The 24,498-nt window shown below is 42.8% G+C and overlaps 2 protein-coding genes across 2 annotated transcripts; one reads left to right on the forward strand and one right to left on the reverse strand.

The window, feature by feature from the left end:
* Positions 1-876: 876 nt before the first annotated feature.
* ezh2 (enhancer of zeste 2 polycomb repressive complex 2 subunit) lies at positions 877-19,613 on the reverse strand. Its single transcript, XM_080019903.1, has 19 exons — positions 19,548-19,613; positions 17,275-17,398; positions 16,624-16,752; positions 16,301-16,420; positions 13,756-13,876; positions 13,371-13,550; positions 12,229-12,334; positions 11,977-12,140; positions 11,766-11,863; positions 11,153-11,423; positions 10,898-11,064; positions 10,465-10,600; positions 9,830-9,955; positions 9,123-9,301; positions 6,923-7,018; positions 6,401-6,482; positions 6,134-6,214; positions 2,662-2,746; positions 877-1,067 (listed from the first exon to the last, which is right to left on the reverse strand). Exons 2-19 carry the CDS (start codon positions 17,389-17,391, stop codon positions 1,007-1,009), a joined length of 2,319 nt encoding a protein of 772 aa, XP_079876029.1. The 5' UTR covers positions 17,392-17,398; positions 19,548-19,613; the 3' UTR covers positions 877-1,006.
* Positions 19,614-21,247: 1,634 nt separating this feature from the next.
* Positions 21,248-24,436, forward strand: emc9 (ER membrane protein complex subunit 9). Its single transcript, XM_080020653.1, has 6 exons — positions 21,248-21,388; positions 21,796-22,018; positions 22,879-22,955; positions 23,412-23,481; positions 23,704-23,798; positions 24,249-24,436. The coding sequence occupies exons 2-6, from the start codon at positions 21,824-21,826 to the stop codon at positions 24,427-24,429; spliced, it is 618 nt and encodes a 205-aa protein (XP_079876779.1). The 5' UTR covers positions 21,248-21,388; positions 21,796-21,823; the 3' UTR covers positions 24,430-24,436.
* Positions 24,437-24,498: the final 62 nt, after the last annotated feature.

The raw sequence follows: 24,498 nt of genomic DNA on the forward strand, positions 1-24,498 counted from the left end.
ATAATGTCTCGTTATTACATATTACAAAGTGAAAATGTACATTTTTATTAAGTAGTATTAAACAAAAACAGCAATTTTGGTGTTATTACATAATGTGTCAACTTACACTGTTACGAGTCATAAATGAGTAAAAACGACCACATTATATAATAGGTTGTTAGAGCTTATATTGCGTAGCCAGGTGTTTACGACTCAACATCTTGGGTTTTATTATCTAAAAGGTAAAATATATCACGTTTTGGCAAGTTATCAACAAAATGCAGCTTTGTTGGGTCATCCACGTGTCAAGGTCCGGTCGACGCCATGAGCTTGATAAGAAATTATTCACCCAACTGCGGGGTCACTTACTGCGGAGCCCCGCGCCACTACACCCCCTCCCCTCCCCTCCCCCCGCTGTGCACGTGAGGACTTTTTAAGTTCTGTGAAACAACAAACTCTGTATTTCCAAAACAAGAAGAGCTGGTTTGTTCTGGTGTTCGGCTGGTGGAGGATTGGTCCCTGAATCTGGATTTGGAAAAGCCAGCGTTGAGCAGTAGAGCAGACGCTTCTTCGCCCGCGTTCCTCAGGATACAAAACAAGTGAAAAAAGAGCCAGTTTGTGGATTGGTCGGCAGCGTGGGGAGAGTCACAGACCGCTCCCACCGACGCCCATTTGTTGATAGAAAAACAAGAAAAAGGAAAAACACACAAAGTTGTTACTAGAGGTGAGGAAGAGGAGTAGGAAAAGCTCTGTAAAAAGTAAGAAAAACAAACCAAAAAAAAAACAACAGTGACCAAAAACCTTGTTTCGGTTTGTTCAAAAATTCCCAGAATTCCTGAAGCTTCGTAGCATTTTGATGAGTCAGATGTCGTCTGAGTAGATTTCCTGAAGTGGACAGTGTGTGTGTGTGTGTGTATGTGAGTGTGTGTGTGTGTGTGTGTGTGTGTGTGTGTGTGTGTGTGTGTGTGTGGTAGAGAGAGAAAGAGTGTAAGGCCGTGGAGTAATTGATCTGCAGGCGAGGGAGAAATCAGGCGAGCTCCATCTCCCGTTCGATTCCGACGTACTTCAGGGCGTCGGCCTGACTGTACCTGGGGAGGGAGAAACATAACACTCAGTCGGCCATTGTTGTGATCGTTTCCTAATCAAATACAGTATTGACCGGAGTATAATATAATATTATATTTCAAGACCGCGTCGGCGTGGTTCCACATTTATAGGGGGGGTACATGTGCGGAAACAAACTGAAGCGCACTGAGTGCGAAAGTTTCTCTTTTTAATATTCTACCGTATACTGACATTTAAAAGTCTAGATCCTGAATATATGACGACCCCACCTTTTCAGACTCTCAGACTCCAAAAATAAACCCTGTCTGATATCCGGGTCAATACAGTCATGTGCTCTCTAGTATGAGTAAGTACATACTGGGCTTGTCACGATTCCCGTTCAAAAATCAGATCGAAATGAGCGTTCCATTTCAAACTTCGAAATCAGAAGCACGTTCGTGATTCTCGCCATATTTTTGTGTGTAATATTGTCCTCTGTGCCACATCCCTCAGGGCTCGACATTAACGCCTGCACCCTAAACTCTGTGTTGGGGCAGGTGGAATGCCTCACCCGGTGAAAAATAAATGTAATCTCTAATGTAACGTTGTCTTAAAATAAACTGTGTTCCGTATCGCTGAAGCCCAGCTTTTCCAGCTGCGCTGCGTGTGGGGCGGTGGGGACCGAGCCACAGGAGCAGGAGCTCGCTGCTTGTACGTTCTAATCATTTAAAGAACAACTGCCGCTGCGAGTCAATAAAATAATATATTTTACAATATGTCCACTTGGCACTGCAGAACAGAGACCGGCGGCTTGTGAGAAGTGCCGGCACGCGCTGCATAAGAGTAGTTAACGTTTGGATTGGACAACATTTGGATTGTGATATCAAAGATAAAGATAAGATAAAAATGTTAAACAGAACATGATGCTGTGATATGATGAGTAGAATTAGGGGGAAAAAAAAAAAGTCAGATTAGAGAAGGACGTACACAACGGACACGGGCGCGGTGGGAGAAGAGACACGTGCAGTAGTGTTGAAAAGACTTTTCAATGACACGGATGATCCTGCTCATTGAAAAGAGGTGGCTCTTATGGCTCCCAACCATTTATTTTATCTATGAAATATTTTGTTTATATTTATAATGATTTCATGTGACTGGACTCAAAGTTACTTATTGAGTCACAAGTGTTTTTCTTAACAAATCAAGACTCAGTCAAACAGTCAAACAATGGCAAAGCCGTCAGTGCTGGGGGGGAGGAAAAAAAACCCCAACTGAAATCGAAAATCAAAATGAATCGTGAATTTAGAGGATCACGGCACCCCTCGTAGATACAACTGAATAATTGCAGTTTAGTTTAGGTCTCTTTAGATATTAGTATGAATACTATGTAGCACCGAGAACCACAATCACTATCAGGAAGTAGAAAATATAATAAATTGCAAGAGAAAGTTTGTTTATATCTCTCGTCACACATCTCAGAATGCCACAATCCTGACGCTCTCTAGTAAATCCTGTTCCTAAAATGAAAACTTTAAAACCAAAAACCTTTGACCAAGTGTGGTGTTTTTTGTTTTTTTTTGAGGGAGGCTGGGACATGGTTGGAGGTGCATTTGGGGCAGATGATTTCAGACCACAGACCTGTAGTCGAAGAACAGCTCCTCCCCGGTCTGGATTGCTCTCTTGGCAAAGATTCCTATCCTGTGATCTCCGTTCACCATCATCACTGCATGGGAGGATGAAGAGCGGAGGATGAAGAGCAGAGAAGACTATGATACAACACTGACGGTGCTTACACACCCATACAAATCATCAGGTTGTGGGTTTCCAAAAGGTTTGATGTCGGCATTAAAATAATTACTTGTCATGCCATCACCAACAATGTAAATATTGATATAATGCTAAGAAAACTTGTTTGAGTCACTAAGTGAATAAAATATACAACATGTAAATCTAAATGAAAGATTTACTCAAAATTGAGAATTATACAAATATATCAACATTTGAAAACGAGCTAAAATTCACAACACAATAGTAATTAATGTAACACCAAGGAATGCTGTTTAGGTCACTAAGTGAATAAAATATACAAGATTAAAATTAAACAAGAAAATTTAACACAAACTCAAAAGAATTGAGAAAAAAACCCACAAGATTTAGGATGAAAAGGTCAGCGGGGAAAACAAGATGTGAATTTCTAAAACGATGGTCTTGTACTCATACAAGAAATTAATCCATTACTGTAAATAAATCAACCAGGGCTGCCTCCAACTACAGATTGTCCTAGTTGACAGTTAGTCAAGCCGTAAGTTCACTAATCGCTGATTGTTCATGATATTAATTTAATTATTTAAATAAGTTTTTGGGGCATCAGAAAATGGCTTGAGTTCCAGGGTTGAAAAAAGAATGTTATAACTAACATTGTTAACACTGTGCTACATTACAGTTAAATATGGAACTATGGACAATTACAAAGCGGCGTTGTACAATCTGAGGAGTTGCGGTGAAGGACGCTAAATGGACGTACAGAGTGACTGTGGAGCTACAGATGGAGCAACGGGACACCAGACGCTTGTGGCAGGGGCTGCGGAATATACACTTGTGCTCACAAGTTTACATGCCCTGGGAGAATTTATGATTTCTTGGACATTCTTCAGAGAATATGAATGATAACACAAAAACCTTCCACTCATGGTTAATGGTTGGGTGAAACTATTTATTGGTAAACAACTGTGTTTACTCTTTTTAAATCAAAATGACATAAGAAAGTACCCAATTGCCTCTCTGGCCAACGAACCAAACTCCTTTTATGCGCGGTTTGAGTCTGGCAACAGCACCGCAAGCTCGCCGGCTAATTGAAGTTACACCGCTGGGGATGAGTGCGCACTCTGTGTCTGAGCATGACGACAGGAGGGCTCTGATGCGGGTGAACACCAGGAAAGCTGCGGGCCCAGATGGCATATCTGGACGAGTACTGAAGACCTGTGCTAACCAGCTAGCTCCGGTGTTCACCACAATATTCAACATCTCCCTGGCTGAATCAGTGGTCCCATCCTGCTTCAAGAGGTCCACCGTCGTTCCTGTCCCGAAGATCGCCTCTCCAACCTGCCTGAATGACTACCGTCCGGTGGCCCTCACCTCGGTGGTCATGAAGTGTTTCGAGAGGCTGATTAAGGATTACATCTGCGCCTCCCTCCCCCGCACCTTGGAACCGTTGCAGTTCGCGTACCAGCAGAACGTATGTATATGTATGTGACAAATAATCTCTTGAACTTGAACTTGAACTTGAACAGATCCACGGATGACGCAGTTTCCCAGGTACTGCACACCACGCTCACGCACCTGGATGGCCGGAAGGGGGCCTATGTGAGAATGCTGTTCATCGCTTATAATTCAGCTTTCAACACCAAAGTCCCCACCAGACTGGCCGTCAAGCTGAAGGAGCTCGGACTGAACACTCCGTTGTGTGCCTAGATCCTGAACACTCCTTTGTGTGCCTAGATCCTGGACTTCCTCATAGCCCGCCCCCAGGTGGTTAGGGTGGGGAAGCATATGTCCAGCTCCCTCACTCTGAACACAGGATCCCCCCCCCTGGGTTGCGTCCTCAGCCCCCTGTACTCCCTGTACACACATGACTGTGTGGCCAGGTCCAGCTCCAACACCATCATCAAGTTTGCTGACGACATCGCTGTCGTGGGCCTGATCACAGACGGCGATGAGAAGGCCTACCGCGAGGAGGTGGCTGACGTGTCACTCTGGTGCCAGGACAACAACCGCCACCTGAACGACAGCAAAACTAAGGAGCTGATTGTGGACTTTAGGTGTGGATTACAACCGAGGACGCACGCGCCTTGGTGATTAATGGGACTTCTGTCGACAGGGTGAGCAGCTTCAAGGAGGAGGATTTAACATGGACTTTACAAACAGACACTCTGGTGAGAAAGGCGAGGCAGCGTCTTTATCACCTCAGGCAGCTGAGGAAATTCTGGGTCTCGGTGAGGATCCTCAAGTCCTTCTACTCTGGAGCAGTGGAGAGCATCCTGACAGGCAACATCACTGCCTGGTTTGGGAACTGTACTGCTCAGGACAGGCGGGCCCTGCAGAGGGTGGTGCGTTCAGCTGAACGTACCACTGGAACTACCCTCCCCTCCCTGCAGGACTTATACACCAGGAGGTGTAGTAGCAGAGCCCGCAGGATCATGTAGGATCCTCATCACCCCAACAAGGGACTGTTCCAGCTGCTACGGTCAGGCAAGCGCCTCCGCAGCCACACAGCGAGAACAGAGAGATTGAGACGGAGTTTCTTCCCGTAAGAACTGTCAATGCTGACCTCACCAGGGGCCCTCACTGAGCCAGACACATAGGCTCCACAACCTTACTGTACTGTATGTAGCATACTGTGTCACTGTTCTGGGTTGTTCGGTGTTACTGTACTGCTGCGCCATACTTTTGTATACTGTACTGTATATTTTACACTCACTACCTCACTTTATTCACATGCCACTTTAATGCACATATCTGTATATACATAAATAGCCTATCCCATATACATAAGTCTATCCCATATACATAAGCCTATTCCTTTAATCTATTTTGTACCGCCACCCTGCATTACCCTTGTGTTCTTATTTTATATATTTTATTCTATAGTATTCGACTTACTGCATTACGTTTTAGGAATCAGTTAGTTAGTCAAGTAGAAAATCTTAGGTAGCTACTGTGTTGAGTCTCGAACATATTGTGTGTAATCACTGGGTGCGTTACATTGACATTTCACTGTATATAAATGAAACTAAACATTTCATTTTGTTAAAATAAGTTTTAAATTTATTGCATTTCATACGAGGATCCAGTCATACACTGTAGGTTTTAAGATTCATTTTGACGAGGTGCAGCTCCGCCCCTGGTCTTGACCAAACAGATTATTTCGACGTGGGGTAAACGCGTCTGACACGGACAAGCTCCGTTTTTTTTTGCTACATGTGTGAAAGGACAACCCCAGACAATATCCGGACCTGATTATCTGGACATGGTCTGGAGTGCATGTGTGAAAGCAGCTATAGACTCTGTATATTATTTAATTTTTGGGCTCTAGAGGCGGAGGTCCCCTCACCTTTTGCATAGCAGTTGGGATTCACAGAATGGTTGGCAAAGCGGATCTTGTTTCCCTTCCTCGTAGCGTCAACAACAAAATCTGTTAATAGACAAACACACAATGTTAACAACATGCACCACAAGAAAATAGTTCACAAGTGCAAAACAACTACTGTGTATAAAATGTACTATGAAAATAAACAAATGAAAACTATTTTATACCGTATAGAAGTTTGTGAAAGATTTTGAGAGCGACAGCTTGATGAAAAAACAAAAAGCTTTATACCATTGTTGAGGTTAAAGAGGAAACTGCACATGTATTTATCGTAGACTTTTCCCCTGCGGTCAGCCTCGTCCTGGGAGATTATCTGTAAACACAGGAGGTCAAAGGTCACACACATATGCAGGTTGCTACATTTGATCCGTTTCGAAAGTCCAAACTTCAAAGAAAATATTTATTTTCCATGGTACAGAACACAGACATTCCCTGGTTTCCGTTCAGGTGCAGGATAACCGTTTACTTCTCATAGAAATTAACTGTTGCGATCTGGGCTTTCATTGATCGTATATCCTGCAAAGCAAAATAAACATTAACTACAAAAAGATGAAGATTATTGGACAAAAGTGTCTGACATGTCATAATGTAATGATTCTTCAAAACAAATGACATACACAGACATCTTCCTGTGTAATTGTGAAGTTTCATTTCCTCATTTGTTTTTATATTTTCTAAATGTTCCACAATAATATTTTTCAGGAAATGAGAAATTTGAAAAATAAATGTTTTATTTGGAATCTGACATGCTACCTCTCCACAGTACTCTGAGATGAACTCGTTCTTCTGCACCGGCTCTTTGATGAAGATCCCCCACCCGGCCACATCGGACGGAGCCAACAGCAGATGCTGGGGAGGAGAGTGATGGATGTCGGGATGAAAAGATGAATGATAGAGGGAGTAGTTTGATGAAGACATGGATGGCAGAGAGAATGCAGATTAATTTGATATTTCAACTTGTGGTCTTTAATTTACATTCATCACAAAATATGGAATGGATATTGTCCCCTTATGCAGTAAGATAATGTAGTCGTGAGAAAAAATACAAGTAGTATAGAGAAACAATGCGTAACAATAATATGCAATGAAAGTACTCATAAAGTTGGTGGTATAGTCAACATGTATATAGCCAAATTGTAAAACATATCTTTTTTTAGTCTTGTAAGATAGGAGAATAGTATCCTGTTTATAGATTTGTATACACAGTTTATTTCATTGTTTTACTTGAACTATGACTATAACTATGACTCAGGTGTTGAACTAACAGTCATATCTTTACTACTACAAAAACAACAAGGGAAGTAAGGACTTACAAATAAGAGCATATATAGGCGTTTTTGCACCAAACAGTTCTGGGGCCTCACTGAGGGGAACGAGGACTAGGGAGGTCCCCCGAGAACTAAATACTCGGGCTGTACCCAACCCAGAATTTTGTCAGTCGAATCGGATTCGTTGTTCAATGTGAATATTCAACTATTCGGTGGGGGGACAGGGCCGGCTCTTCCCATAGGTGAGACAGGCGGCCGCCTAGGACGCAATCACGAGGGGTTGCGCGTTTCGCACACCTGTCTCACTCTATGACGGTATGGACTATGCGCACGCCAGCAATGGGGCCAATGCAGTGTTTATTTTGAATGTGCGTTATTTGTTTTTATTTTACATTGGCTTATGGACTGAAAGTGTGTATGGAACGGTATGGAACAAAACCGTATGTAATGCGGACACTTTCACTGTGACTCTCTCCCCGATCACCCCCTATTCATGTGTTATACACAGAAAGAATCCGAGCAAGTCTACGAGTCGTGCCCTGTTCCCCCTTACCCCACACTGTTTCTAGTTGTTCAATTTGGAGAAACGGGGCACGGCGATCCGGGCGTACGGAGAGTCATGTTTACATCCGTGATTATTCGACTCATTGACTTTCAGCGGGCAGCCCCACTAAATACCTTCCACGGCTTTTTTCCTGGTTTGATTCGCACCGCTAATAAGAACTCTGATGTGACATCAGCGTATGGGGTTTCAGCACGACTTCCATGTTGTATTTACTCCCAAACTCGCCCTCTTATTTCACCTTATCAGTCCACCAAAATTGGAACAAATTTGAGGTGAGAAATAAGCAATCCAGCTGCTGAATCATCAGTCATATTAGATCTACATGACGTTATTTAAAAGTTTGTTCCTCGTAAGGCAAGGGCATGCATCAGCACACCACATAGGGATTTGTTTCATTCAATTAATGTCGGAAAATAAAATAAATACATCTACAATAAAAATACTATTTTTTTAAAATTGGTTATTTTGTATTACCACTGAGTGTACCTGGACCGGTCCACACCTAGAGTTACGCGACTCGACAGAGCGGTCTGTCCCGATTCTGAGGGGCCGTGGATTTACATCTGGACCAATCACCGTGCACTTGCATCACTGAAGGTTCCTCTTGTGCTGGTTAGTCCCTGCCCTGGAGTAAGAGCTATAAAATAAATAAATAAATAATAATTTAAAAAAAAGTCCCTCAAAACGGCATTTTAAGAACTACGAACGTTCCTAGTTCCTGCAGTGCAGACACAAAAAAGCGGGACGGTTCCTCTAAAAGTTCTTAGAACTATGAAAAAGTTGCGGTGCAAAAACGCATGTCACGGCCAAGATGGGAATTCCTTCCCCCTGCACTATCTGTGAATAGTGACGTAAAGATAAAAATACCTATGACCGTAAATCTAGGTGGTTTATGATGGCATATGATTATATATTCTGTTGTAAAAGAAATGGCATTAGTGTCGATAGAAGCGTAGAGAAGACTTAATGCTGAAAATAAGTGGTATTCCCTTTTAAGGCTATTTAATAACTTTATAAGACCTGATGAAGAAACAAAAAAAACATTTAAGACATTTAAATGATGTTTTAAGGCCTTGCAAACACCCTGATGATGTTTTTGTATGTTTATCTGCCTTCCTACCTTCTTGGCTCCTCTCTGAATGGAGCAGTTCTTGCAGGAGACATTCTTGCTGTCCCAGTGCTCTGCGGCGCCACAGGTCAGACAGAGGTCGGGGTCACACTCCCTCACAGCCAGGTAGCATGGGCACTGCTTTGTGTTGCACTGGGCCTTACACCTGCAGCCCGGGAAGCGGTTCTGACCTGAGCACACAGGAAAACACAAAACATAGCACACACCGAAACACAGAAATACACTGGTAAGCTTCATCTTTTTGCAACTAGGTCTATATTATCACCTATTCACACAAACACACAGGTTAAGCTGCATAATGGAATGAAGTAGAATACCTCAATGCCGAAACTTTGATTATACAGTATTTTGGGGATGAAGGTTGGTGTTTTCATAAGATACGATATCTAGTTTCATATCCATCACCAAGCCCTGGCTTGGATGTACTGATGTACTGCAGAGTAAAATATACATCAATAGGATTTTACGAGATAAAAACAAGAAACATTTTCAATCATGACACTTCCTTCTTCTCGTCAAACACCCAGAAGATGGGAGAGTGTTGCGCAGGTGACACTCTGGGTTTGAGAAATGTCTTTTTAATCACTCCTGGGACAACGTAAATGTGTTTTTCTGATTGTGATGGATTTTCATCCGAGGGTCATCTATCAGTTGTGATCATAGAACGATCCCATGCAACACACTGTCAGTTCTCTTACATTCAGAGCTGCACTGGCAGAATTTTTCACAGAAGTTCTGGGCGGTGACACAGGGACAGGAGGAGTCACACGGCTGCCTCGGGTGGTCACATGGCTGGTAGTTGTACACATGATTGGAGGAGCCATCTGAACAGGATACATAGATATTATTTGATTTAAATAACTTAATTAAACCCCTGGAGAAATAAGGTTATTGTAGTAGCAAAGGAAGGAGGTCACAAATAATGATAACTGAGCTGCGCAAAACTGGCACACAAACAAAACGTTGTGTGCTAACTTATTAAGTAAATAATCAATAGTCATACAAATAATTGCGAATGACAATCTATCAAACTATTGTACAAGAGCCATTTACTTGTATTGGAGATGATCCAACTATAATGCAAAACAGTACAAAGACATCACATCAAAAATGGTTGCTATCGAGTTTTTAACTCAAAATGCCAGAGGAAGCTGTCTCTTTTGTCTTGTTTTGTAAATAAAGAAAGAGAAATCAAAGGATAGGTGACCTGTCCTACTTATGTCACGTTAATGACCAATGGTAGGCCATGGCGTATTGGAAGATCAGGAACCCAAGTTGCGCAAAAAGTTTAACAGTTTCAACTCACACGCCTGCACAAAGAACGACCTCTGACCTTTCTTGAGCTGGATCTTCCTGCAGTGAGTAGCCCACAGCCGGTGCTTCCTCTTCTTCTTCCTTGGCGGCGTGTCTTCATCCTCAGTTGGAGCACGAGCGATGATACTCGACTCCTTCACCCTGAACTCGTACACCTGCCAGGGAAGCCATTTGTTAAACTCATCGTGTAAGATGATACACATGTAAAAAATGTTCACGCAAAATGAAATGTATTATGTTAAGTTTATGTAGAATATATGCCCGTCACTGCTTTTCAATCAAGGTACAGGAACTAAACAGGCCCATTTAGGTTCGGAAGCTTCTGTAACGGGAAACAACCAGTCCCTAAGAAAGTTTTTTGTTTTCCTACTGTGGAGGAACCATGGAAATAATGCAAATCAGGAGGGGGCGCTACCTAGCCCTTTAAGTGTCAGGCGACTGGCAGCACCCACCTGTCTGCAGGTCTTGGTGCTGATGAGCCGAGCGATGGCGCAGTAGTTGTCGTAGTAAGTTCCAATGAGAACTCTGAAGAGAGAGGCTTCGGCTCCACTCCAGTCCACCACCTCTGGGTCACAGGTTAGCTTCATCTTCACTGGAGTCTGACACCGCGAGTTACCTTCTGCGCACACACAGAAAATCTTTTTTGGGGATGCACTTTCAAACTCATCTCAAGAGAAGTGCGTTGCGGCCTTGAGGGTGGCACGTACCAGAGCTGCTGGTGTGGTCATGCTTTTTGTCGTCGTCGTCGTCGTCGTCGTCGTCATCATCATCATCATCGATATCTTCGTTGTCCCCCTCGCCATCTTTGCCGCCTTCTCTGTCGCTGTCCGTATCTTTGGTTTCCGAGGAAACGGTCGGAGTGCTGGGCCGGCTGTTGCTATTGGGCAGTCGTCCCCGGCGACGGCCCACTGTACGCTTGGACGGGGTCTTGGCCCTTTCGGCAACGACACCAGCAGGGTACTCCCTCACCATCCCATCCTGGGCGGCCAAACAAACATCGCTGTCATGTTAGCAGTGATTTAGTGACCACTAAACGTACTTACAATGTACTGATAATTAAATGTTTCAAAGTTTTATTTATCAGTGTAGAACATCACAGCAAGTGTCATGTCGGCACTGAAATGCTGCTTCTTTGTGCCAATTCTCAACCGTGCATATAAATAGCAGGAGGACTACCAGCTGAAAGACACTCAGAGCAGAAAATATTAAGAAGAATCTATTTTGAAAAGTGAGGAAAAGCAAAAGTTACATTTTGGAATAACTTTAGTTATTAGTAATCATTTTAAAACACAAATCATCTAAATCAGACCTGTTACTCACCTGCACAAGGTACATGTAACAGTCGATGCCACAGGGTTTGCTGTCTACAAGGTTTTCCATGTTCTTACGCTTATAGGTGTTTGGAGTGGCATGGAACGCTGCAAGACGATAACAGGATGCCAATTTAAAAGCATAGAAAATAAATAAAACATGCAAAAATAATCTAAAAGAATATTTTAAGAATGTTTGCTTAATCTAACGGTGCACTGACGGTGGAGGAAGCAGTCATATTTGAAGCAGCGTCGGCAGAACAGCGTGTGGAAGGAATGCAGACTCTGCTCCCTCTGGACGGAGCGAGCGTTAGGGCCGTCGATGTTGGGGGTGCACTCTGGGGGCAGAGCGCCAGGGAGCTGCTGCTCCGTCAGCTCCTTGTACCTGACACACAAGGTGTTGACACCAGTCACTCAAAGATGCTGCTGTGAAATCTGTTATCTTCTGACCAAACTGAAGTGGTGAATCGTACTTCTCCTTGAGTTCCTCCGTGGAGCCCTTGTCAGGAAACATGGAGGAGATGGCTTCGAAGATCTTGTCTGAGGGAAACTTCTTATTGCTGTCGTTGCTGGTTCGGCCTTGGGGGCAGCACGTCGTCAAAATGAAAATAATTAATGGGGAAAACGAAGAACACATTCTTAATGTAGTTATTGGTCGTGGCCTCATTTAACTGGTGTGGGGTTAGCCTAACCTCCTAACCCCCCCGCCCCCCCACTCCGCACCTTTCTTTCAAAGTTTTGCCTCCTATCGCTAGAAGTGCAATTCACTCTCAAGTTGGATAGATCAAACTGATGTCGAACACTAACCAGAACTTGTATTATGCAAAACATAGCTTTTTTTTGTCATTTGTGGTGACGTAAATTAGGCTTGGGTGTTTGGATGAATATATCGGCAACCAGCTGAGTCCAGTGTTTTTTGTTTTTTTTTAGGGGGGGGGCGGGGGCGATTTGTCCTTTTATTTTGCTAATTTTGCTGACCTGTAAAGCACAATGCGAAGCATGCGCAAATAGGAACTGGTCTTCCACGTTGCCACTTTAACGGCGTCCGGTGCGTTTTTTCCTGGCTCCAGCTCAGACTAAGATATTGGAGGAACAACGCGATGGCACAGAGCACACACACACACACACACACACACACACACACACACACACACACACACACACACACACACACACACACACACACACACACACACACACACACACACACACACACACACACACACACACACACACACACACACACCTGTCAGCGGGGGTGATTGTTTTAACCAAACTTCCGCGCTGCGGCCGGTGAGACCCAGTGCTCCGCATGTGGCCGTGTTTGTGAAGATGGCAAATTACTTATTTCACTTCCTTCAGCTTGCCGGTTGTGTTCAGTATAAAACCCAAAGTAATCCCATATAGCGTTGCAGAGAGAGGGTGACAGGGGCGCAGGGAGAGGTGCATCAGCGCGCCAACGATATGATCCCCCCCCACGCAAATATATCTACATTTGCCGGTTGCCAGTAGGACAATTATCGTGCGAACCCCATGAATCCCGTCTCAAATAACAGAGGTTAATGTTGAAGTGAGAAATGTACCACTGTGCAGGTAGACAATATAAATCTCTTACTCTCTGTGATTATGAGGGCGTCTTTTCGGGGGTCATCGGGGTGCCCCTTGCCGTCACAAAGCTCCAGCTTGTCCACCTTGAAGTCTTGCTCTTCCTCCTCCTCATCTTCCTCATTGTCACTGTACTGGGTCAGAGCGCTCACCAGCTCCACAAAGATCTCATCGTTAATGAAGCCACACTCTGTGTGAACACAGACAAAACACAGACAACCAACTTTAGGAATTTATTATCTCAGTAAATAACTTACAAGATTTTACACCATATTTGACTTGTACTAAAATATTTTTGTATGAATTCACACCAGATTAAAAACAACATTTTTAAAATCATACCTTCAGATCTTTTTATTTTTAATTAAGGCCTGTGTGTTTCCAGCTGTTCCTACCCCTGTCTCCATGGACCTTGCCGTCGTAGTTCTTGATGAGCTCCTCGATGAAGGTGCCGTCCTGGTCCAGGATCTCATCGCCCATGTATGGGATGTTATGGAGCACCGTCTCATCCTCCACCTGAAACACACAAAGCCAGAGGTTTTTGTGTAAAAAGAGAGGGAGAGACAGATTAAAATAATTGAAAATGTTTCACCTTTCTACCGATATGGTTGTGATCCTGTCATTGTGGCGACCACCTAGCCCCAGGGCTTAACATTAACAGTTAATGCAACCAGATCTGGGTTATCATAAGTCATCTTGTTGCTGAGGTTGCGCAGTGATAAATAAGCACAGTATACCTCGCTGTCTGTTTAGAGACTGAAAATGTAATAATCAGGCATCCAAGCTAAACTTTATTTTTTTATGTTGTTTAACAGTTAAAACTCAGCTGAAGGATTTGGGAAAATAATCTAATTGCAATTATTTTGAAGTTCTTTATCTTCTGTATTATTCACTTGACACAGGCAAGACATCATCAACATTGGATACAGTCAACATATAAACTGCTCTTTCATGTAGGCCAGGCCTACGTGTTAAGATGAATTGCGGTGAATTTTGATTGATATCGATGAATGAAGTGATACGAATAAGATGTTATTCCTATCAATTCATGCATCAACATCAATCAAAATTCACCTCATAATTTAACTATTGAATGATGAAAAGAAAATTCTTCAATCACAGTAAAACATTGACTGATTGGCTTAACTTCAATCCTTGTGAAATCTGAAAATTAACAATTAAAAAAAATTAAAAATAAAGCTGGCGACCATTTTGTCAGTATTGGCAGCCAAAATCTGAAGGATGCTCCTGTCTTGCCACTTTTAAATGAATATCTAAAAATCCTAACAACAGAATATACTCGTAATGGGTGACGTATCATATAATATAGATAATCTGACATGAAACTAGATATAGCTTGCCATATTGGTTAATGAAGTAGTGCAATATACAAACCCCAATGAAGTTGGGACGTTGTGTAAAATGTAAATAAAAACAGAATACAATGATTTGCAAATCCTTTTCAACCTATATTCAATTGAATACACTACAAAGACAAGATATTTAATGTTCAGACTGATACATTTTATTGTTTTTTGCAAATATTCACTCATTTTGAATTTGATGCCTGCAACACATTCCAAAAAAGCTGGGACAGGGGGAATAAAAGACGGGGAAACTCGAGGAATGCTCAAAAAACACCTGTTTGGAACATTCCACGGGTGAACATATTAATTGGAAACAGGTGAGTGTCATGATTGGGTATAAAAAAGAGCATCCAGCTCAGTCATTCAAGCAAGGTTCACCACTTTGTGAACAACTGTGTGAGCAAATAGTGCAACAGTTTAAGAACATCGTTTCTCAAAGTACAATTGCAAGGAATTTAGGGATTTCATCGTCTACAAATAATAATACATCTACATAATATCATCAAAAGAAATAGAAAACCATCGTCAGTTAACACAGTTCGTCGCTACATCTACAAGTGCAAGTTAAAACTCTACCATGCAAAGCGAAAGCCATATATCAACAACACCCAGAAACGCCGCCAGCTTCTCTGGGCCCGAGCTCATCTGAGATGGACTGACCAAAGTGGAAAAGTGTGCAGTGGGCAACATATGCTGCCATCCAAGCAACGTCTTTTTCAGGGACGTCCCTGCTTATTTCAGCAAGACAATTCCAAGCCACATTCTTGGCTTCGTAGTAAAAGAGTGCGGGTACTAGACTGGCCTGCCTGCAGTCCAGACCCGTCTCCTATTGAAAATGTGTGGTGCATTATAAAGCGCAAAATACGATAGAGACCCCGGACTGTTGAGCAAGTCGTACATCAAGCAAGAACGGAAAAGAATTCCACCTACAAAGCTTCAACAATTAGTGTCCTCAGTTCCCAAAAGCTTTTTGAGTGTTGTTAAAAGGAAAGGTGATGTAACACAGTGGTAAACATGCCCCCTGTCCCAGCTTTTTTGGAATGTGTTGCAGGCACCAAATTCAAAATGAGTGAATAGTTGTTGTAGTTGCAAAAAAACAATAAATTTTATCAGTTTGAACATTAAATATCTTGTCTTTGTAGTGTATTCAATTGAATATCGGTTGAAAAGGGTTTGCAAATCATTGTATTCTGTTTTTATTTACATTTTACACATCCAAACTTCATTGGAATAGAGGTTTGTAGTTTAATGTTGTCTTTAAGGCTGCATTACCGTAAAGTCATGCAATTTTCTGAGCTTTGTAGATTGTTGTAGCTGTTCATGTCTATGCCTCTAATATCCACACTACCAATGGTTGTTTCTTAAATATTTATTATAAACAAGCACCGACAAAATATCAAATTATTGAGGCAAGAGTGATATTTGATTTTGTCATCCCTAGGACATACAGTAGTACTTTAATATTTCAAGGAGAGGATGGGGAAGTAGAGAAACAATAGTAAATGAGAGATTCATTATTCAGATGAAGTTCTTACTCCTTTGTTGTACCAATGTCAAGAAAAGCACAGCATACCATGAAGTTCTGCTGCAGTGGTGACCAGGAGTACATGACAGGAACTGAGGCCACAGCGTTAAGAGTCTTCAGAGGAATCACCTGCTTGGGGAACTCAGAGAAGCCGCTGTCCACTGTGCACTGCAACAAGACAAATAGAGTTTAGAATGAGCAGTCGGAATTAATTCACAAAGGAACAGGATTAACAGACGTCGTACAATTTGTAAACGAGGCTGAAAGCAATTATGGGTTCATACAAATCATTTAGGTGCAGTGATGTGTGCACTGGTGTGTAGTTCATGCCCATGAGTACATGTGCGTAGGTGTTCACTCATTTCGCCAACCTCTCTGGTCCCTCTTAGGGAGCTGACGGATGTCATGATGTGAACTGGCTGAATCCGCCTAGTCTTCCACTCCTGGTTTAAAATGTCTGTCCGCTCCACAATCTTCTGACGGTTGGTGTTGAACATGCTCTGGGAAAGAAAGAAAGAACATCACAGGATGACACAAGTTACTATGCTGTGTATGTCGCAAATCAGTGTCGACAGTCACAATAAACGAAGAAGGTGGAGGCAGGATTGCTTTACATATACTGACTTCGATTTAATGTGAATTATCCAAAATCTTAATTCAATGTCACGACCCCAGCCTCCTATTAAATAGCCAGAAATGCAAAAAATGCTGGTGGTGGCCTATGAAAGTTTGAAAGAGTTGCTAGCCAAGGGCTCCCCCTATCACGAAACACCTGAAAAATAATCTAAGGTTATGAAAATAACAATAATTTAATTCAAATCCAATATATGCACCATTGTATGGTTATTCTAAATATAAAATACACTCCCCATTAGATATATAAAATTAAGATTATTATGAAATTACATTGGCAGTGAAAAGTGGCACTATCACCCACACGTAATCTTGGGGAAAAAAACAAAACAAGAAAACAACCACAAAAGTAACCAATGTACTGGTTTGCTCAGGTTGCCTAAACGTACCTTAACCTCGTCGGCCCTTCTGAAACGCTTCAGCTGCCGGAGTCTCATGTACTCAGACTTGACTCTCCTCTTCCAGCAGGCGGGGCCCTTCTCCGAGCGCTTCCCAGTCAGCACCATGATCAACCTGGATCCGGTTACAGCAGTGATTTACAGCAGTGTTTCTATAAATTCGACATTTTAAGGGAGGTACTGTAAACAAAGTAATTATACCATGACCCAAAGCTTCTTATGATGTGAGGTCCGATACTGTATATGAGAGGGAATTAGGTGCATTAACATGGAGCTTCATAAGCAGACATCCTGAAGTACAGTCCAACAGTACAAGCCTATAATGTTCAGAAAAAGTAATGGACCCATATTTGGTATCAACTGATGTTTACAGATTAGCGTTCCGAGTCTGTATCCGCAGTGAATAATTGGAATGAATACATCCCATCTGCGAACATGTTCTCTACATTTGTCTTTTCTTTGTCATTATCAATGTATGCAGCTTATGAGCTACTTTAAAGTAGAACAACTCAAATGTTATCATATGTGAAAATTAGATGGAGGTTCCATAATGTGATAAGATCTACAATTACACAAGAAAAATAAATAGAACTATGTGGAAAGTAAGCACGGTAACAACAGAGTAATATAATTTTTACCAACAAGGTACATTCAGAAAACTAAGCCTAGGTGCTTTCCTAGGCATCTCAATACAATCTATGATAGCCTATCGTCACATCATCCAACACAACAAGGTGTTTTTAGTGGCTGGATGGGGCCACGGGGTTATTAAATTGTAAAGATTATGCCCTGGCAGAGCAAAGGTTGGCAAACACTGTTTTAGGATCATGCTTAGTAATGTAGTCCTGGGTCTATATACACAGTTAACCCAGCAGACCAAACCGAGATATACCATTTTCTATCTTGAAATGTTTTGTGCAAACATAAAAAGAGAAGATTTTGTCGGTTGGTAATAGTCAGGTAAAAAGACCTGGACCATTACAGAGCCTTTCTACTGACCCACGAGTGGAGTAAGTCTGCTTAGAAACAGCCCTTCTGCTCAGCGTTCGTATTCTTTGTGTCAGTGTGTGTGTGAAACTGAGACGAAACAGGTGGCAGAACATCGCCCCCACGTGGCGGGCAGGGAAAACAAAAACAAAAAAGGTAAAGAAAGGGGGAAAAGTTGAATATTTCCTCCCTCTTCTATCTCAGCTCGATGGCTAACAATCGGACCGAGACGATCCAAACACCCCGATTATGCCAGCCCCACGGTTGAGTATTGTACATATAAGTACAAATAAATTCTCCATAACCCTTTTGGACGTCACAGAGACAATGCCCCCCCATGCTCTGTCATCTGTCCCTTTCTCCACAAACTCTATCAACCCCCGGTGCGTCTGACCGTATTAACACGTTGGTAAACACACCACCGACAGTCGAGGTGGAAAAAACAAAGGAAAACCTGAGCACCCAACCCCATCCTGGACCAACTGCTCGTCAGTTAACACGGATCGGGTCACACGCGGGTGGAGTTCTAGGTGGATGATACATAGATATCCGACATATCCACCGACGGAATTTGCGGTGCTACAGTAGCTAAAGAATAATAGGCATTAGGAATAAAACCATGAGAATAAAAACAGAAAAACACTGGAAATATGCAATAAACCCAACCGAATTAAAAAAAAATAGGAAAATTGGCGATATAAAATAAACCTAAAATTAACACATACACATGGAAAAATGACACTATTTAACTGACCTAAAATATATATATTAAATTTGTCAATATATAGTAAACACAAAAGTTGACAAAATGTACAAAAACGGACAATACAGTAAATCTAAAATCAAAGAAAAATAAAAACTATCAACAATGCACATCGTCAAAACAGGAACTAAGTTTGACTGCATACATCAAACAAAATGTGTGAATACACTGTGTGTACCAGGGTGGAAAACACAATGGACACGATTGAAATCGGCAGCGTTTCCATTTCCGTTACCTGCCAGGGACGCCTAGTCCTCATCCAAGGCGGCGGATCGGGGGGGCCGGTCCGACAACAAAAACACAGCCGGAAACCGTGCTCTGTGCTGGGGGGGGAATCAGCTAGCTACACAGCCCGGTTAGCCGCGTTAGCTGGCTTGCTAGCTAGTTAGCTCAGATACGGCACCGGCTTACTTGGAATAATCACACAGAGCGGCCGCTTGTCTCGTCGAGCCGAGCTCCGGGACACACGAGGCGCTTCGCGTCAAATATATTGGTCCCGAACTTTCATTTTCACCTTTGTTCTTTTTCCCCCCAAACAAATTGTCCCGTTTCGTGACGTTTCCGCTCCGGCAACTATTCAAACCTCTGGGTCCGGCGTCCGTCTGGCAGGCTCTCGCCGCCCACTCCGGCTGCAGCGGGGCTTCAAGAGGCGCCAAACGTTTGGGCCAATGGGGGCCGCCGTTGCTGGGCGGCCGCTCTGTGCCGTCACGCTATTGGGCGGATCGTATCAAGGAGCGGACCAATTGGAGGAGCCGCCGGACGGGGGGCCCAGAACGGGGCACATGTGGATGCGAGGCTCCCTTTGTTCTCTCGCGCGGATCGACTGTGTGGAATAGGAATAGAATCGCAAAAAGTTTCCCCCAAAAACCTGCGTCGCCGCGAAGCTATTCATTAACAGTGTTTACATCCACGCCACCGTCGTGTCATCATTCTCAAGAATATCGGCAACTTCTCTCATTTTTCTTTCCCCCCAAGATTTGCGTGAACTAATTCGATGATGTCAGCCGACATGCATGTGCAATATTTCCTCATCTTTATTGATTTCTCTTCCCACAGTCTGTTAACTGTGACGTCTTGAACCGTTGTGCCTTTATTTATATTCTGTCCGCCAGGCGCAAATAAACCTCGTTACCCCGGCTGCGTCTCAAATGGGAAGCGGCGCCTCCTCCGCCTGCTCCTTGCGCCGCGCACGGCTGCAGCCGTCTCCCGGGCTTTTTTTTTTTTTTTGTCAAAACTGGACGTTCCCCGCCCGCCGTATCTACCGCTGGCTGCTGTGAACCCGCTGTTCCTCCTGACGAGCCCCCATCTCATTCCGCGGCGGGCGCGAGGTGAGGCCCCCGTTCCCTCGGCGGATTGAGACCCACCCGCAGCCGGCAAGGGCAAGGGTCGTCAAGTTTGTTAAGGCCCGCCTCCCCTGTGCGCTCATTGGCTGTCATCCAACAGGATGGTTCACTAGCGCCGGTGTCTGGTCACACCGGCGCACTACAAGGTACATTCCTGTATTCCTAACAATTTGTAGATGTAGATGTACACACCTTTTTCATTTGGTGTGTACATCAAAATATATAAAGTCAAAAACTGACAAGTGACCACCAAAAAGAAAAAGATACATGCACAATAAAAAAAACCAACATACACACAATATACACAGACATTTCACTGCATATATGTATGAGCGTATGTGTATGTATGTGACAAATAATCTCTTGAACTTGAACTTGAACTTGAACGATCATAGATAGATCGATCGATCGATCGATAGATAGACAGACTGACTGACTGATAGATATTTTATTCCTCGGAGGTAAATTGCGCTGTTACAGCAGCACACTAACACGAATGAGAAATATAAAAAAAAAAAAAAAAATTCAAAAAACCTAACAAATGAACGATAAACAACAAACCCCGGTATAAACGAACCACACTCTGCCTCAAAAGTGCGGCATTGTCCAAATAACACCGACGGAGAGTAAATAAAAACGGACCCATACAATTATACTCTCGTTTACGGAGGTCACTGCTTACTGTTCATCTCCTGCGGTTCCGAGCTACCTCCACCGGGGGCGCTGTGGCTGTGGCGCCGCGGTCCATGGAAACGATCGACGGGACTGGAGTCCAATCAGATACGGGATGTCACCGCCACGGCCAATCAAATACGAACACTGGCCTGCGTTACCAGGAAGTGTCTGTAGAACACTTTTGGGTTGTGGGTGACGGGTGTGGAGCAGTGGTTGGTTTTTATTCAATGTTTTTAATGATTATATTGTAGTCGCTTTAATTCGCCAGAAATCAAAAGCAGCACCATACCATCGCCTCTGCAGCTGCAGCGGTCCACGGTCATATACTTATTTATTGGTATGTATGGATACTTGGTTAGCCGACATGCTAAGGGTGATGCGCAGTACAATGACGCCTGACAGCCACTGGGATAAGCCGATGCTAATACTGTTTATCAGCTAAAGTAGAATTAACATAGACAGGATAAACACCTCGACACACACTTTTTAGGTTGACCATATAATGCCACTGTTTTTTTTTTTTACATTACAATTACATTTTATAGCATATTGCCATTTTTTGTTTTGATATGTTTGTCTGTCTGATCTATCTATCTATTATCTGTCTGTCTTATCCATCTTGTCTGTCTCTGTCTTGTCTTGTCTTGTCTATTGGTCTGTGCCATTACCTTTCTTCGCAATTTCCCTATTTCACTTTTAATTCCTTGAGTGAAATGCTTTGATTCATAATGATCGTGGTTGCAGGGGCTGTGCTTCGCTGGTCCTCTCAGCCATGGGTGAGATAGAGCTGTCCTGCCGCGCTTATGTGAAGATGTACCTGCACGCCTGCCTCTTTCCACGGTGCAGCATCAATGGGCTGCTGCTGTCGTCTGGACCGTCGGGTGGAGCTGTCTGCGTGACGGACTGCGTCCCGCTGCTCCACTCCCACCTACCTCTAGCCCCCATCACCCAACTGGCCCTCACACAGGTACTGTACGCACTGGTGGCGCTGAGGCTGAAGTTTTCACCTGGAAAAAAAATGTCTGAAAAAGTACCTGGAAGAGGGGAGGTTTTTTGTAAAGGTTATGACAGGGATACACCAAAAGACAAGATATCATGTTTAAATACCCCCCCCCAATCCCAGTAGCGGGGACACTATAGGATCAAGGGACCACACATTTTGGGATTGTAGCTCACTCTGTTGAAGCTTAGACTTACAATTTAAGATGAAGATAATATCAAACCAATCTGATATTCACGCAAGACTCCCACAGTAGTCTAGGACTGATAAGAATTGTTTGTGTCTGTCTCAAATCAAACAAATGCCTGTGAAGGGAGTGCACTCTTAACAACCCTGAAGACGAGATTTCCTTGTGATTTTCTTAGATCTAGAACATTTCTCAGGGACTCAAAGGTCCATTGGGGAGTACTAAGGTGTAGGGTGCACCTCTTGAGCCAAGTCAGACATATTGTCAATATTGTGAACATTTCAGATGGTAGAGAATTTTACAAGGGTGTGTTCCTTTAAAATAATGATTTTCCTTGAAAACAATTTGTCCAGATTTTAAGAGCAAAACCTTGAGCCACATCCTGGGAACTGGAGGGTTCCCCTGCTTATGCTTAGGCCGGTGGTTATTTTACCACTGTCAGAACAAAACTGGGATCAAAATGCCCCAGAGTTGCAAGGCAGAAAAAATAAAACATTTCAAAGTGATTGGATGATAAAAAAGTTGTGGTTGAATGTCTGCTGGATAACATGTCACACTCAGACCTTTTTTAGGCTGTTCTCGTTCCATGGTTCCTTGTATTAACTATTAATGTCCAATAATGCCATGTCTGCTCTTCCAGGTAGATGTATGGTGTTCACAGACCCAGCAGAGAATAGTGGGTTACTATCAGGCCAATGCCTGCGTCTCAGACAGCAGGTTAGTTCCTCATCCAATGTGGAACATAACCATGGAAGTTATTTAATTCCAAAGTTATATTTAGAAGCACCTTTTAAATCCTGCATGTATTTTAACCCATCAGGCCATACTTGATTCAGTTCTAACTTTTCGAACCAATGAGTTTTCTCTAGTCCTGTTTCATGGACTATATTTTTTATTTTTTATTTTATTATAATTTTTTTTTATGGTGAATGCATTTATTTTCCAACAAAAGAGACAAAAGATATTACTTTAGCGTAATGCTTGGAGAAAGATTTAAAATCCTATTTTATCAGGCTGTTTTATTTGTCGGTTAAAGGTCAAAGCAAGATTTAATGGTGAACAAGTCATATTTGGACCAGTGAATTCCCTGATCTCCTTTGTGACAACAATCTCTGCCGTTCTCACCATTTTGTATTTCTTTTCTTAATTTATTCCCCACTTTCCACTGAAAAGTCCCACGCCGTGTGCTTTAAAGATAGCTGACAAGATCGCTGAGCAGTTTAACAATGCTGTTTTGTTAATGGTAAGTGTTGTACTTTGTCCAGATTATCACTAAAAGATTGTCTAAAAAATATTTTTCAGTCGACACATAGCATATATAGTAAGGCAAATTAATCAAAATTGTGTAAAGTTATTTTGAAGAGTTAAATTCATTATTAACTTGAATTAACTATAAACATGTTTACCATATTCCCCTCTATTCTCCCGCTGATGTTTGGATTATTTTGCTTGTTGTCGCTCTCAGATTGACGGAGGAAAGATGTCTCCCGACGACCGGGTTCCTCCTATAGTGATGTACGAGCGCAAAGATTCAAGGTGGATGCTAAAAGACAAACACACGTAAGCATTAGCCTGAAACTATTAGACTACACATTACATACTTGCTCTGACCTGTTAGAGGTTCACTTACCTCTAAATTAATTATTTTACTACCATAGATCTGTAAATTAAACCAATTAGTTGTTTGGCTGGAGTGACTCTTGCTGTTTACATGTAATAATAAAGAAACATCGGACATATTACATCATCATATAGCCACGCTGCTTCCTTTCAGCACATTGAGGGTTGATGACTACATTGCACAGAAACAGTGTTGCCTGCTAGATCTAACTGAATGTAGTAGGTTATCCCGGTACTTTTTGTGCACTACTTAATGCATGGCTTATTATGGCGTCAGACAGACATAAGTCGTCTGCGATTTGGGACGCAGACTCGTTTCTATGTGTTGCGCATCTTTCTTAATTTTGATCTCGCGCCACGCTGATGCTTCTTGTGTCTCTGCTTCTTCAGGATCATACTGCGGCAGTGGGAGGAGACCCGGGCGATCGCCGGTCAGATGCTGGAGTCGGGGGATCACATGCTGCTGGTGGATTTCGACAGCCACTTGGATGACATCACAAAGGACTGGACGAATCAGAAACTGAATAATAAGATCACAGAGCTTGCCTCACCGGCCAACGGAAACTTGTGAAAACTCAAAAAAGTGGTATTGTTTGTGCAAAAGGCCAGACACCCCCCCCCCCCCCCCCCCCAAAAAAAA

Source organism: Zeus faber, assembly GCF_960531495.2.
Source record: "Zeus faber genome assembly, chromosome: 19".
Lineage (NCBI taxonomy): Eukaryota > Metazoa > Chordata > Actinopteri > Zeiformes > Zeidae > Zeus > Zeus faber.